The 15,000-nt window shown below is 41.9% G+C and overlaps 1 protein-coding gene across 2 annotated transcripts in view; it reads right to left on the minus strand.

Annotated features, from left to right (window-relative positions):
* Positions 1 to 3,355: 3,355 nt before the first annotated feature.
* The window catches only part of chodl (chondrolectin), a 15,912-nt gene continuing 4,267 nt past the window's right edge, over positions 3,356 to 15,000 (minus strand). Inside the window, exons 5-7 of one of the 2 annotated variants that reach the window (XM_079695479.1) lie at positions 10,577 to 10,627; positions 4,893 to 5,040; positions 3,356 to 4,207 (exon numbers count right to left, since the gene is read on the minus strand). In XM_079695479.1, the coding sequence (XP_079551605.1) occupies positions 4,123 to 4,207; positions 4,893 to 5,040; positions 10,577 to 10,627 (284 nt within the window). In that variant the 3' untranslated portion in view covers positions 3,356 to 4,122. Of the gene's footprint in view, positions 4,208 to 4,892; positions 5,053 to 10,576; positions 10,628 to 15,000 lie in introns of both variants that reach the window. The other variant, XM_079695478.1, reaches the window with a different exon arrangement.

A 15,000-nucleotide genomic window follows, 5' to 3' on the forward strand; every position in this document is an offset into this window, starting at 1 on the left:
GGAGGAGGAGAGGAGGAGAGGAGAGGAGGAGAGGAGAGGAGGAGGAGAGGAGGAGGAGAGGTGTGTGTGTGTGTGTGTGTGTGTGTGTGTGTGTGTGTGTGTGTGTGTGTGTGTGTGTGTGTGTGTGTGTGTGTGTGTGTGTGTGTGTGTGTGTGTGTGTGTGTGTGTGTGTGTGTGAGGAATAGAGGAAGAGAGAGGAAGAGAGGAATATAGGAAGAGAGGAATAGAGGAAGAGAGGAATAGATGACGAGAGGAATAGAGGAAGAGAGAGGAAGGGAGGAAGAGAGGAAGATAGAGGAAGAGAGGAAGAGAGAGGAAGGGAGAAGAGAGGAAGAGAGAGGAAGAGAGGAAGAGAGAGGAAGAGAGGAAGAGAGGAAGAGAGGAATAGAGGAAGGGAGGAATATAGGAAGAGAGGAAGAGAGAGGAAGGGAGGAAGAGAGGAAGAGAGAGGAAGAGAGGAATAGAGGGAGAGAAGGAGAGAGGAAGAGAGGAAGAGAGGGAGAGAGGAAGAGAGGGAGAGAGGGAGAGAGGAATAGAGGGAGAGAGGAATAGAGGAAGAGAGGAATAGATGACGAGAGGAATAGAGGAAGAGAGAGGAAGGGAGGAAGAGAGGAAGATAGAGGAAGAGAGGAAGAGAGAGGAAGGGAGGAAGAGAGGAAGAGAGAGGAAGAGAGGAAGAGAGAGGAAGAGAGGAAGAGAGGAAGAGAGGAATAGAGGAAGGGAGGAATATAGGAAGAGAGGAAGAGAGAGGAAGGGAGGAAGAGAGGAAGAGAGAGGAAGAGAGGAATAGAGGGAGAGAAGGAGAGAGGAAGAGAGGGAGAGAGGAAGAGAGGGAGAGAGGGAGAGAGGAAGAGAGGGAGAGAGGGAGAGAGGAAGAGAGGAATAGAGGGAGAGAGGAAGAGAGGGAGAGAGGAAGAGAGGGAGAGAGGGAGAGAGGAAGAGAGGAAGAGAGGGAGAGAGGGAGAGAGACTCAGTTTCTTCACAGAGTTTTTAATGAAGAAACCATTGAAATCAAACCTTCATACAAACATGTATAACACAATGACCAATAGGACACTCTGACCGTGCACTCTGACCGTGCACTCTGAGCCGTGCACTCTGAGCCGTGCACTCTGATCCGTGCACTCTGATCCGTGCACTATGACCGTGCACTCTGATCCGTGCACTATGACCGTGCACTCTGAGCGTGCACTCTGAGCGTGCACTCTGAGCTCTACATGCACAACACTCTTCACACAGTTTACTCGTGGAGTTCATTAAGACGGAGAATAAACTAAATAAAGGTTTTACATTTGTGAGTTTTTGTACATTTTGCAGCTTTGCTTCAAACATATTAATATGATTTCTTTACGTGAGACGGCTCTTTGAGATAAAATTAAAATAATTTAATAAAAATAATTTAATATAGATATTTGTTCTGGTCTAATTTACTTATTGTAAGATGCTTTGGATAAAAGCGTCAGCTAAATGTAATGTAATCATTTAATTTGAACTTTAATTTCCTCTAAATCTCTGGTCTTTATTTTTAACAATTAACACCAGATACAGGGGGGGTTAGGAGAGGACATAGAGGTCAGAGGTCAGAGCAAGGAGACAAGGAAAGGAAAGACTGGAAATAAATGACACTAAATTAACTATATAAAATATATTATAACTATTTTCTGTTTCGCCTCCATTGGACTCCTTTGTTCAGAGCACAGTGACATCACGATGGATGCTCCCATTGGCTAGTGTTACAACACATTGCACTTAATAGACAAGGGGCGGGACATCTCTAAACTGGTTGACCAATCACAACAGAGCCGTCCAGCTAACCAATCAGAGCAGACTGGGCTCTGGTTTCAGACAGAGGGTGAAAAGAGGTGCTGCAGCAGGAGAGGACTCTTTAAAGTAGAGACACTACATTCTGATATACACCTGAACATCAGCAGGAGAGGACTCTTTAAAGTAGAGACACTACATTCTGATATACACCTGAACATCAGCAGGAGAGGACTCTTTAAAGTAGAGACACTACATACTGATATACACCTGAACATCAGCAGGAGAGGACTCTTTAAAGTAGAGACACTACATACTGATATACACCTGAACATCAGCAGGAGAGGACTCTTTAAAGTAGAGACACTACATACTGATATACACCTGAACATCAGCAGGAGAGGACTCTTTAAAGTAGAGACACTACATACTGACATACACCTGAACATCAGCAGGAGAGGACTCTTTAAAGTAGAGACACTACATACTGATATACACCTGAACATCAGCAGGAGAGGACTCTTTAAAGTAGAGACACTACATACTGATATACACCTGAACATCAGCAGGAGAGGACTCTTTAAAGTAGAGACACTACATTCTGATATATAACCTGAACATCAGCAGGAGAGGACTCTTTAAAGTAGAGACACTACATACTGATATACACCTGAACATCAGCAGGAGAGGACTCTTTAAAGTAGAGACAATACATACTGATATACACCTGAACATCAGCAGGAGAGGACTCTTTAAAGTAGAGACACTACATACTGATATACACCTGAACATCAGCAGGAGAGGACTCTTTAAAGTAGAGACACTACATACTGATATACACCTGAACATCAGCAGGAGAGGACTCTTTAAAGTAGAGACAATACATACTGATATACACCTGAACATCAGCATGAGAGGACTCTTTAAAGTAGAGACACAACATACTGATATACACCTGAACATCAGCAGGAGAGGACTCTTTAAAGTAGAGACACTACATACTGATACACACCTGAACATCAGCAGGAGAGGACTCTTTAAAGTAGAGACAACATACTGATACACACCTGAACATCAGCAGGAGAGGACTCTTTAAAGTAGAGACACTACATACTGATACACACCTGAACATCAGCAGGAGAGGACTCTTTAAAGTAGACACAACATACTGATACACACCTGAACATCAGCAGGAGAGGACTCTTTAAAGTAGAGACACTACATACTGATATACACCTGAACATCAGCAGGAGAGGACTCTTTAAAGTAGAGACACTACATACTGATATACACCTGAACATCAGCAGGAGGGGACTCTTTAAAGTAGAGACACTACATACTGATATACACCTGAACATCAGCAGGAGCGGACTCTTTAAAGTAAAGACACTACATACTGATATACACCTGAACATCAGAAGGAGAGGACTCTTTAAAGTAAAGACACTACATACTGATATACACCTGAACATCAGCAGGAGAGGACTCTTTAAAGTAGAGACACTACATAATGATATACACCTGAACATCAGCAGGAGGGGACTCTTTAAAGTAGAGACACTACATACTGATATACACCTGAACATCAGCAGGAGAGGACTCTTTAAAGTAGAGACACTACATAATGATATACACCTGAACATCAGCAGGAGGGGACTCTTTAAAGTAGAGACACTACATACTGATATACACCTGAACATCAGCAGGAGAGGACTCTTTAAAGTAGAGACACTACATACTGATATACACCTGAACATCAGCAGGAGAGGACTCTTTAAAGTAAAGACTCTACATACTGATATACACCTGAACATCAGGAGGAGAGGACTCTTTAAAGTAGAGACACTACATACTGATATACACCTGAACATCAGCAGGAGAGGACTCTTTAAAGTAGAGACACTACATACTGATATACACCTGAACATCAGCAGGAGAGGACTCTTTAAAGTAGAGACTCTACATACTGATATACACCTGAACATCAGCAGGAGAGGACTCTTTAAAGTAGAGACACTACATACTGATATACACCTGAACATCAGCAGGAGAGGACTCTTTAAAGTAAAGACTCTACATACTGAGGACTCTTTAAAGTAGAGAGTACTATTGTTCGTGTGGTTTCTTCCTCTTCGGTCTCGTATGTTTTATGTTTCACTATGTGTGTGTATTTTAAAATGTGTGAATCAACATCAACCGTCCGAACTGTCATTTTGTAACGATCACACACACGACATAAACTCCTGTGTGATGACTTCATCGTCCTCTCAAAGCTCCGCTTCCCAGATAAATATGATGAGCTGAGCCGTGATGCCACTGATGATGTCACTGATGATGTCACTGATGATGTCACTGATGATGTCACACCTCCATGCTCTCTGGTTTCTGAGTGCTGGAGATCCAGAGGGTGGACTGGGTGGGGGGGGCCGTCTTCGTGCCCGGGGAACTGCAGAAACAGATATTTATATTATTTTATATTTTATTTAATTAATACTTTATATATATATATATATATATATATATATATATATATAAATATATAAATATATCTGTGTACTTTTAATGCATTATAAAGACAGGAAAATACACCAGAGTCAGCAGAAACACCTGCCAGGTATTGACTCAAACACACACACACACACACACACACACACACACACACACACACACACACACACACACACACACACACACACACACACACACACACACACACACACACACACACACACACACACACACACACACACACACACACACACACACACACACACACACACACACACACACACTGGGCAGTGAGCCAGCAGCTGTAAATCTTCTCATGTTAACAAGACGTCTCAGTGTGTAACTTGTCATAATCACTGAGTAAGCACTACACAAACCCACAAACACACACATGCGCATGCACACACACGCACACACACGCACACACATGCAGACACACGTGCACACACACACACCCGCACACACACACACCCGCACACACACACACGCACGCACACACACACACACACCTAGGAAATGTAATTACAAAATACATAGATTCCAAGTGGCCATTGTTGTTTAAACAAAGAATATAAATAGTTGAACAAATTATAAATTAAAGTCCCAAAAATCACTAGTCTCACCTCCTGCTGAGCATCTGGAAACAACAAGTCCCAGAAGCCACCAGGATGAGCAGTAGCAGGGGGATTGTGGGTATTATGACGTAGACCAGCAGCATGCCCGAAGCCCCTGCAACGTCCTCGCTGCCTGACGCCCGGACCTCACCTCCACCTGCAGGGGCCTCTGGAAACATGTAAACAACAATATGTAAACAACAACATGTAACGCTAACCCTCTACCAGAGGCCTATACTACGAAGCCGGATGTTCTCTTAGCGGCTAACTTCAGGTTAACTCTGGGTTTCTGGTCCTACGAAGCTGGTTCTCTTTTTAGCGGGCTAGATCTCCATGGTAACTGATGCTGAGCGGTAACCTGCCCCGGAGCAGGTTAGGTTGCAGGCTAAGAGCTCAACTCAGTGAAAGCACTGCCTGCTGACCAATCAGAGCTCAGTGTGCGGAGTTTAAAGCGATCAAGTCATATTACAGGAGAAAGGAAATACAGAAAAGCTGCCGTTGCAGAAAGACGACCGGCAAAAATCAGCGACTGTGTGAACGTGAACATGAATAGAATATCACCTCCCATCTTCAGAGCAATCTGACTATTAGAACATTAGCGTTAAGAAAGCTTACTTAAATATCTGCCACAACATAAGTAACCGGATCAGAGTAACATTAAGTACAGTCCGCGGCATATCACATCATAATGTATCATCTCCTTATCTGAGTCAGCTGAGCCGTATCTGGCCGTGCAACACTCACAGTGTCACATACTGTATGCAGAAGGATTATTTGAAGCAACACATTAAGTTGAGGAAACACTCGAGTCAAATGTAATGAAAGTCAGATGGTGTCTTAGACGGGGCAGTGATATCATAAACCTGTTCATGTACGCATTCAAACACTTGTTCTGTTACCAGCTGGATTCACCTTGCAGGTGCAGCTATGTGGCTTTGATCCTGGATCAAGTGTTTAAGTCATGGATGTTTAAAGTTTAACTTCTTCATGTGTCTAATATTATAGTTGACTTTTCATTCAGGAAGTATGACGCTGCGGTGTCAGTAGCTTCTCCATGTTTGTGATTGGTCGAATGCTCCAGATACCACCCCTTTCATGTGAACGCTCCTAACTAGATAGGACACGACTTCGTAGTACACCCCCCAGGCCTCTGGTGTTGAGGGGTCACAACACACACGATCACAACACACACGATCACAACACACACAACACACACAATCACAACACACACAATCACAACACACACAATCACAATACACACAACACACACGATCACAACACACACAATCACAACACACACAACACACACGATCACAACACACACAATCACAACACACACAACACACACGATCACAACACACACAATCACAACACACACAACACACACAAACACAACACACACAACACACACGATCACAAAACACACGATCACAACACACACGATCACAACACACACGATCACAACAAACACAACACACACAATCACAACACACACAACACACACACGATCACAACACACACAACACACACAATCACAACACACACGATCACAACACACACGATCACAAAACACACGATCAGAACAAACACAACACACACACGATCACAACACACACAACACACACAATCACAACACACACGATCACAACACACACAACACACACAATCACAACACACACGATCACAAAACACACGATCACAAAACACACGATCACAACACACACGATCACAACACACACAACACACACGATCACAACACACACATCACACACAACACACACGATCACAACACACACATCAAACACAACACACACGATCACAACACATTACATTACATTGCATTTAGCTGACGCTTTTATCCAAAGCGACTTACAATAAGTGCATTCGACCAGGAAGATACAACCTTTAAGAAAACAGAATCATATAACAACACACACATCAAACACAACACACACGATCACAACACACACAATCACAACACACACGATCACAACACACACATCAAACACAATCCACACGATCACAACACACACAATCACAACACACACACAATCACAACACACACGATCACAACACACACAACCACAACACACACGATCACAACACACACAATCACAACACACACGATCACAACACACACAATCACAACACACACAATCACAGTGTGAGAAAAAGTTTTTAGAGAGTACTTGTCCATGGACAAGTGAGTTTGGCAATTTACTTGTCCGAATACATTTTTCACTTGTCCAGAATGGACAAAAATTGGGGCCACTGGAATCTTCTTCTTCGCCATCGTATTTTACATTTTCACACATAGGGTTGGGTATCGTTTGGATTCGAACAATTCCGGTTCTGCTTTTCGATTCTGGTTATTTTCGGTTCTTTGAGAGGGTAAAAATAAGTCCCATGATAAAGTGGGAGAAAAATATATTTATGAAAACATTAAGTCAAATCTGTATTCCTATTTACAAATCACTTCATACTGTTTAATTTATTATGGTTATTGAATACAATTATATAAAAATAATCTCTGCATTGTTTAGTTAGTTCTAAGTGGTGCAGTTTGAGAATGTACAATTGGCCCAGTCTCCTCTGATGTTACACTGCAACCTGCCTGATACCTGCCTATGTAGAAAAGCGCTAGGCCTTAAATATAACGATAATAGGCTAATAATAATAGCTTATAATAATAAGTAATAATTAATTATTCGCTTTTCTACAACTCAAAGACGCTTGCACGCTTACACATGTCCTTACGCATGTGTATTACATGCTGCAGCTGCCCAGCTGCTCACTGTTTGTAAAAGTAAATAAATAGTATTTTCATTTCAATAATGTACTTTCTATACCCTGCTTCATAAACAACACTGACATCCCTTTGCTCCTCCGAGTCTGGGGGTCCGGGGATGTGAGGACAGCGCGAGGACACAGGGAGGCTGCTTCACTTCATAAAGGAAATGGCGGTCAATATTAACAACACAGGAGCTAAAACGCTTAATAACCTTCATTACGTGTCAGAGAAAGAACATAAGAAAGTCTGAAAAAGATGAGGCTGTTAAACGGGCAGCGGATCCGCTGTGTGTAGAAAGAGAGAGAGACGCTGAGCTGCACCATGCAGCGAACAGCTGATCCGGAGCATAGAGAGAGAGCTGTGGTCCGCGGGGCTCGGCCTCGCCTCCTATCCTCACAACTCTTATTAATCCCGGTACCGGACAATTGTTATTTGTTCCTACTCGGAACAGAGTTTTGCTTCCCAACCCTGCCACTGTGCTACACTTCCAGCGCTGCCCCGCCCCGCCCCCGTCTGTACAGAAAGCGGCGAGATGCATTTCCTTAGGAATCGACAAGCAGCACCGAAACTAACATTTCTAAACGAACAATGGCGGACACTGACAATTTGCGAATGAGTTCTGCCTTTTGTAAACTTAATTTATCAATAAATCAGGGCGAAAAACGTCACTTGTCCGCCGGACAAGTCAATTGAAATATCTACTTGTCCGATATTGTAAATAACACGTCCCGGACGGTGGGACGTGTACTTTTTCGCACACTGAATCACAACACACACATCAAACACAATCCACACGATCACAACACACACACAATCACAACACACACGATCACAACACACACAATCACAACACACACGATCACAACACACACAATCACAACACACACGATCACAACACACACAATCACAACACACACGATCACAACACACACATCAAACACAATCCACACGATCACAACACACACAACCACAACACACACGATCACAAGACACACGATCACAACACACACAATCACAACACACACGATCACAACACACACGATCACAACACACACGATCACAAAACACACGATCACAACACACACGATCACAACACACACAACACACACAACACACACGATCACAACACACACATCACACACAACACACATAATCACAACACACATATCAAACACAACACACACGATCACAACACACACGATCACAACACACACATCAAACACAACACACACGATCACAACACACACACAATCACAACACACACGATCACAACACACACAATCACAACACACACGATCACAACACACACAATCACAACACACACGATCACAACACACACAATCACAACACACACGATCACAACACACACATCAAACACAATCCACACGATCACAACACACACAACCACAACACACACGATCACAAGACACACGATCACAACACACACAATCACAACACACACGATCACAACACACACGATCACAACACACACGATCACAAAACACACGATCACAACACACACGATCACAACACACACAACACACACAACACACACGATCACAACACACACATCACACACAACACACACAATCACAACACACATATCAAACACAACACACACGATCACAACACACACGATCACAACACACACATCAAACACAACACACACGATCACAACACACACAATCACAACACACACGATCACAACACACACATCAAACACAATCCACACGATCACAACACACACAACCACAACACACACGATCACAAGACACACGATCACAACACACACGATCACAACACACACGATCACAACACACACGATCACAACACACACAACACACACAACACACACAACACACACATCAAACACAACACACACGATCACAACAAACACAATCACAACACACACGATCACAACACACACATCACACACAACACACACGATCACAACACAAACGATCACAACACACACATCACACACAACACACACAACACACACAACACAAACAACACACACAACACACACAACACACACAACACACACGGTCACAACACACACATTACACACAACACACACAACACACACAACACACACGATCACAACACACACAACACACACAATCACAACACACACAACACACACAATCAAAACACACACGATCACAACACACACAACACACACAATCACAACACACACAACACACACAATCACAACACACACAACACACACGATCACAACACACACGATCACAACACACACAATCACAACACACACATCACACACAACACACACGATCACAACACACACGATCACAACACACACATCACACACAACACACACAACACACACAACACAAACAACACACACAACACACACAACACACACAACACACACGGTCACAACACACACATTACACACAACACACACAACACACACAACACACACGATCACAACACACACAACACACACAATCACAACACACACAACACACACAATCACAACACACACGATCACAACACACACAATCACAACACACACAACACACACGATCACAACACACACAACACACACAATCACAACACACACAACACACACGATCACAACACACACAACACACACGATCACAACACACACAACACACACAATCACAACGCACACGATCACAACACACACAATCACAACACACACAACACACACGATCACAACACACACAACACACACGATCACAACACACACGATCACAACACACACAATCACAACACACACAACACACACGATCACAACACACACAATCACAACACACACAACACACACAATCACAACACACACAACACACACACATCACACATCAAGGGAAGAGCTAGTGGGGGAACGAGCTCATAAGGGCTTCCTGCTCACCTGTGCTCTGCCCCCGAGGCGTTTCAACCGGTTCCTTCACAACATGGCTCTCTGCGAAAAGATAACAAAGGAAAATATAGTAGTCATGACTACACCATGACTACATCATGACTACAACATGATGTAGTCATGGTGTAGTCATGGTGTAGTCATGATGTAGTCATGGTGTAGTCATGGTGTAGTCATGATGTAGTCATGATGTAGTCATGATGTAGTCATGTTGTAGTCATGGTGTAGTCATGATGTAGTCATGATGTAGTCATGATGTAGTCATGTTGTAGTCATGATGTAGTCATGATGTAGTCATGTTGCAGTCATGATGTAGTCATGATGTAGTCATGGTGTAGTCATGTTGTAGTCATGATGTAGTCATGTTGTAGTCATGATGTAGTCATGATGTAGTCATGGTGTAGTCATGATGTAGTCATGTTGTAGTCATGATGTAGTCATGATGTAGTCATGATGTAGTCATGATGTAGTCATGTTGTAGTCATGATGTAGTCATGTTGTAGTCATGATGTAGTCATGATGTAGTCATGATGTAGTCATGATGTAGTCATGTTGTAGTCATGATGTAGTCATGATGTAGTCATGATGTAGTCATGATGTAGTCATGTTGTAGTCATGATGTAGTCATGGTGTAGTCATGTTGCAGTCATGATGTAGTCATGGTGTAGTCATGGTGTAGTCATGATGTAGTCATGGTGTAGTCATGATGTAGTCATGATGTAGTCATGGTGTAGTCATGGTGTAGTCATGATGTAGTCATGTTGTAGTCATGGTGTAGTCATGATGTAGTCATGTTGTAGTCATGATGTAGTCATGTTGCAGTCATGATGCAGTCATGGTGCAGTCATGGTGCAGTCATGATGCAGTCATGATGCAGTCATGATGTAGTCATGATGTAGTCATGTTGTAGTCATGATGTAGTCATGATGTAGTCATGTTGTAGTCATGATGTAGTCATGATGTAGTCATGTTGTAGTCATGATGTAGTCATGATGTAGTCATGTTGTAGTCATGATGTAGTCATGTTGCAGTCATGATGCAGTCATGGTGCAGTCATGGTGTAGTCATGATGTAGTCATGATGTAGTCATGGTGTAGTCATGATGTAGTCATGATGTAGTCATGATGTAGTCATGTTGTAGTCATGGTGTAGTCATGATGTAGTCATGTTGTAGTCATGATGTAGTCATGTTGTAGTCATGGTGTAGTCATGTTGCAGTCATGATGCAGTCATGGTGCAGTCATGATGTAGTCATGGTGCAGTCATGATGTAGTCATGATGTAGTCATGATGTAGTCATGATGTAGTCATGATGTAGTCATGTTGTAGTCATGATGTAGTCATGATGTAGTCATGATGTAGTCATGATGTAGTCATGATGTAGTCATGGTGTAGTCATGATGTAGTCATGATGTAGTCATGATGTAGTCATGTTGTAGTCATGATGTAGTCATGTTGTAGTCATGATGTAGTCATGATGTAGTCATGGTGTAGTCATGATGTAGTCATGTTGTAGTCATGATGTAGTCATGATGTAGTCATGTTGTAGTCATGATGTAGTCATGGTGCAGTCATGATGTAGTCATGGTGCAGTCATGATGTAGTCATGGTGCAGTCATGATGTAGTCATGTTGTAGTCATGATGTAGTCATGATGTAGTCATGATGTAGTCATGATGTAGTCATGATGTAGTCATGTTGTAGTCATGATGTAGTCATGTTGTAGTCATGATGTAGTCATGATGTAGTCATGATGTAGTCATGTTGTAGTCATGATGTAGTCATGATGTAGTCATGGTGTAGTCATGATGTAGTCATGATGTAGTCATGATGTAGTCATGATGTAGTCATGGTGCAGTCATGATGTAGTCATGGTGCAGTCATGATGTAGTCATGGTGCAGTCATGATGTAGTCATGTTGTAGTCATGATGTAGTCATGATGTAGTCATGATGTAGTCATGATGTAGTCATGATGTAGTCATGTTGTAGTCATGATGTAGTCATGATGTAGTCATGTTGTAGTCATGATGTAGTCATGATGTAGTCATGGTGTAGTCATGATGTAGTCATGATGTAGTCATGATGTAGTCATGATGTAGTCATGTTGTAGTCATGGTGTAGTCATGGTGTAGTCATGGTGTAGTCATGATGTAGTCATGATGTAGTCATGTTGTAGTCATGATGTAGTCATGTTGTAGTCATGATGTAGTCATGATGTAGTCATGGTGTAGTCATGATGTAGTCATGTTGTAGTCATGATGTAGTCATGATGTAGTCATGGTGTAGTCATGATGTAGTCATGATGTAGTCATGATGTAGTCATGTTGTAGTCATGATGTAGTCATGATGTAGTCATGATGTAGTCATGATGTAGTCATGGTGTAGTCATGATGTAGTCATGATGTAGTCATGATGTAGTCATGTTGTAGTCATGATGTAGTCATGATGTAGTCATGTTGTAGTCATGATGTAGTCATGTTGTAGTCATGATGTAGTCATGATGTAGTCATGTTGTAGTCATGATGTAGTCATGATGTAGTCATGTTGTAGTCATGGTGTAGTCATGATGTAGTCATGTTGTAGTCATGATGTAGTCATGTTGTAGTCATGGTGTAGTCATGTTGTAGTCATGATGTAGTCATGTTGTAGTCATGGTGTAGTCATGTTGCAGTCATGATGCAGTCATGGTGCAGTCATGGTGTAGTCATGATGTAGTCATGTTGTAGTCATGATGTAGTCATGATGTAGTCATGATGTAGTCATGATGTAGTCATGTTGTAGTCATGATGTAGTCATGATGTAGTCATGGTGTAGTCATGATGTAGTCATGATGTAGTCATGATGTAGTCATGGTGTAGTCATGATGTAGTCATGTTGTAGTCATGATGTAGTCATGATGTAGTCATGTTGTAGTCATGATGTAGTCATGGTGTAGTCATGATGTAGTCATGATGTAGTCATGATGTAGTCATGTTGTAGTCATGATGTAGTCATGATGTAGTCATGATGTGCTCATGTTGTAGTCATGATGTAGTCATGATGTAGTCATGGTGTAGTCATGATGTAGTCATGTTGTAGTCATGATGTAGTCATGATGTAGTCATGTTGTAGTCATGATGTAGTCATGATGTAGTCATGTTGTAGTCATGATGTAGTCATGATGTAGTCATGATGTAGTCATGTTGTAGTCATGATGTAGTCATGATATAGTCATGTTGTAGTCATGATGTAGTCATGATGTAGTCATGTTGTAGTCATGATGTAGTCATGTTGTAGTCATGATGTAGTCATGATGTAGTCATGTTGTAGTCATGATGTAGTCATGATGTAGTCATGTTGTAGTCATGTTGTATTCATGATGTAGTCATGATGTAGTCATGTTGTAGTCATGATGTAGTCATGATGTAGTCATGATGTAGTCATGGTGTAGTCATGATGTAGTCATGTTGTAGTCATGGTGTAGTCATGGTGTAGTCATGATGTAGTCATGATGTAGTCATGGTGTAGTCATGTTGTAGTCATGGTGTAGTCATGTTGTAGTCATGGTGTAGTCATGTTGTAGTCATGGTGTAGTCATGGTGTAGTCATGGTGTAGTCATGTTGTAGTCATGATGTAGTCATGGTGTAGTCATGGTGTAGTCATGATGTAGTCATGGTGTAGTCATGGTGTAGTCATGTTGTAGTCATGATGTAGTCATGTTGTAGTCATGGTGTAGTCATGATGTAGTCATGATGTAGTCATGGTGTAGTCATGGTGTAGTCATGGTGTAGTCATGATGTAGTCATGATGTAGTCATGATGTAGTCATGGTGTAGTCATGATGTAGTCATGATGTAGTCATGGTGTAGTCATGGTGTAGTCATGTTGTAGTCATGATGTAGTCATGTTGTAGTCATGGTGTAGTCATGATGTAGTCATGATGTAGTCATGGTGTAGTCATGGTGTAGTCATGGTGTAGTCATGATGTAGTCATGGTGTAGTCATGGTGTAGTCATGATGTAGTCATGATGTAGTCATGATGTAGTCATGGTGTAGTCATGATGTAGTCATGATGTAGTCATGATGTAGTCATGGTGTAGTCATGTTGTAGTCATGGTGTAGTCATGATGTAGTCATGATGTAGTCATGATGTAGTCATGGTGTAGTCATGATGTAGTCATGATGTAGTCATGATGTAGTCATGGTGTAGTCATGTTGTAGTCATGATGTAGTCATGTTGTAGTCATGATGTAGTCATGTTGTAGTCATGATGTAGTCATGTTGTAGTCATGATGTAGTCATGGTGTAGTCATGGTGTAGTCATGATGTAGTCATGATGTAGTCATGTTGTAGTCATGTTGTAGTCATGTTGTAGTCATGATGTAATCATGTTGTAGTCATGGTGTAGTCATGTTGGAGTCATGATGTAGTCATGAT

Source organism: Notothenia rossii (genome assembly GCF_949606895.1).
Source record: "Notothenia rossii genome assembly, contig: scaffold_84, whole genome shotgun sequence".
Lineage (NCBI taxonomy): Eukaryota > Metazoa > Chordata > Actinopteri > Perciformes > Nototheniidae > Notothenia > Notothenia rossii.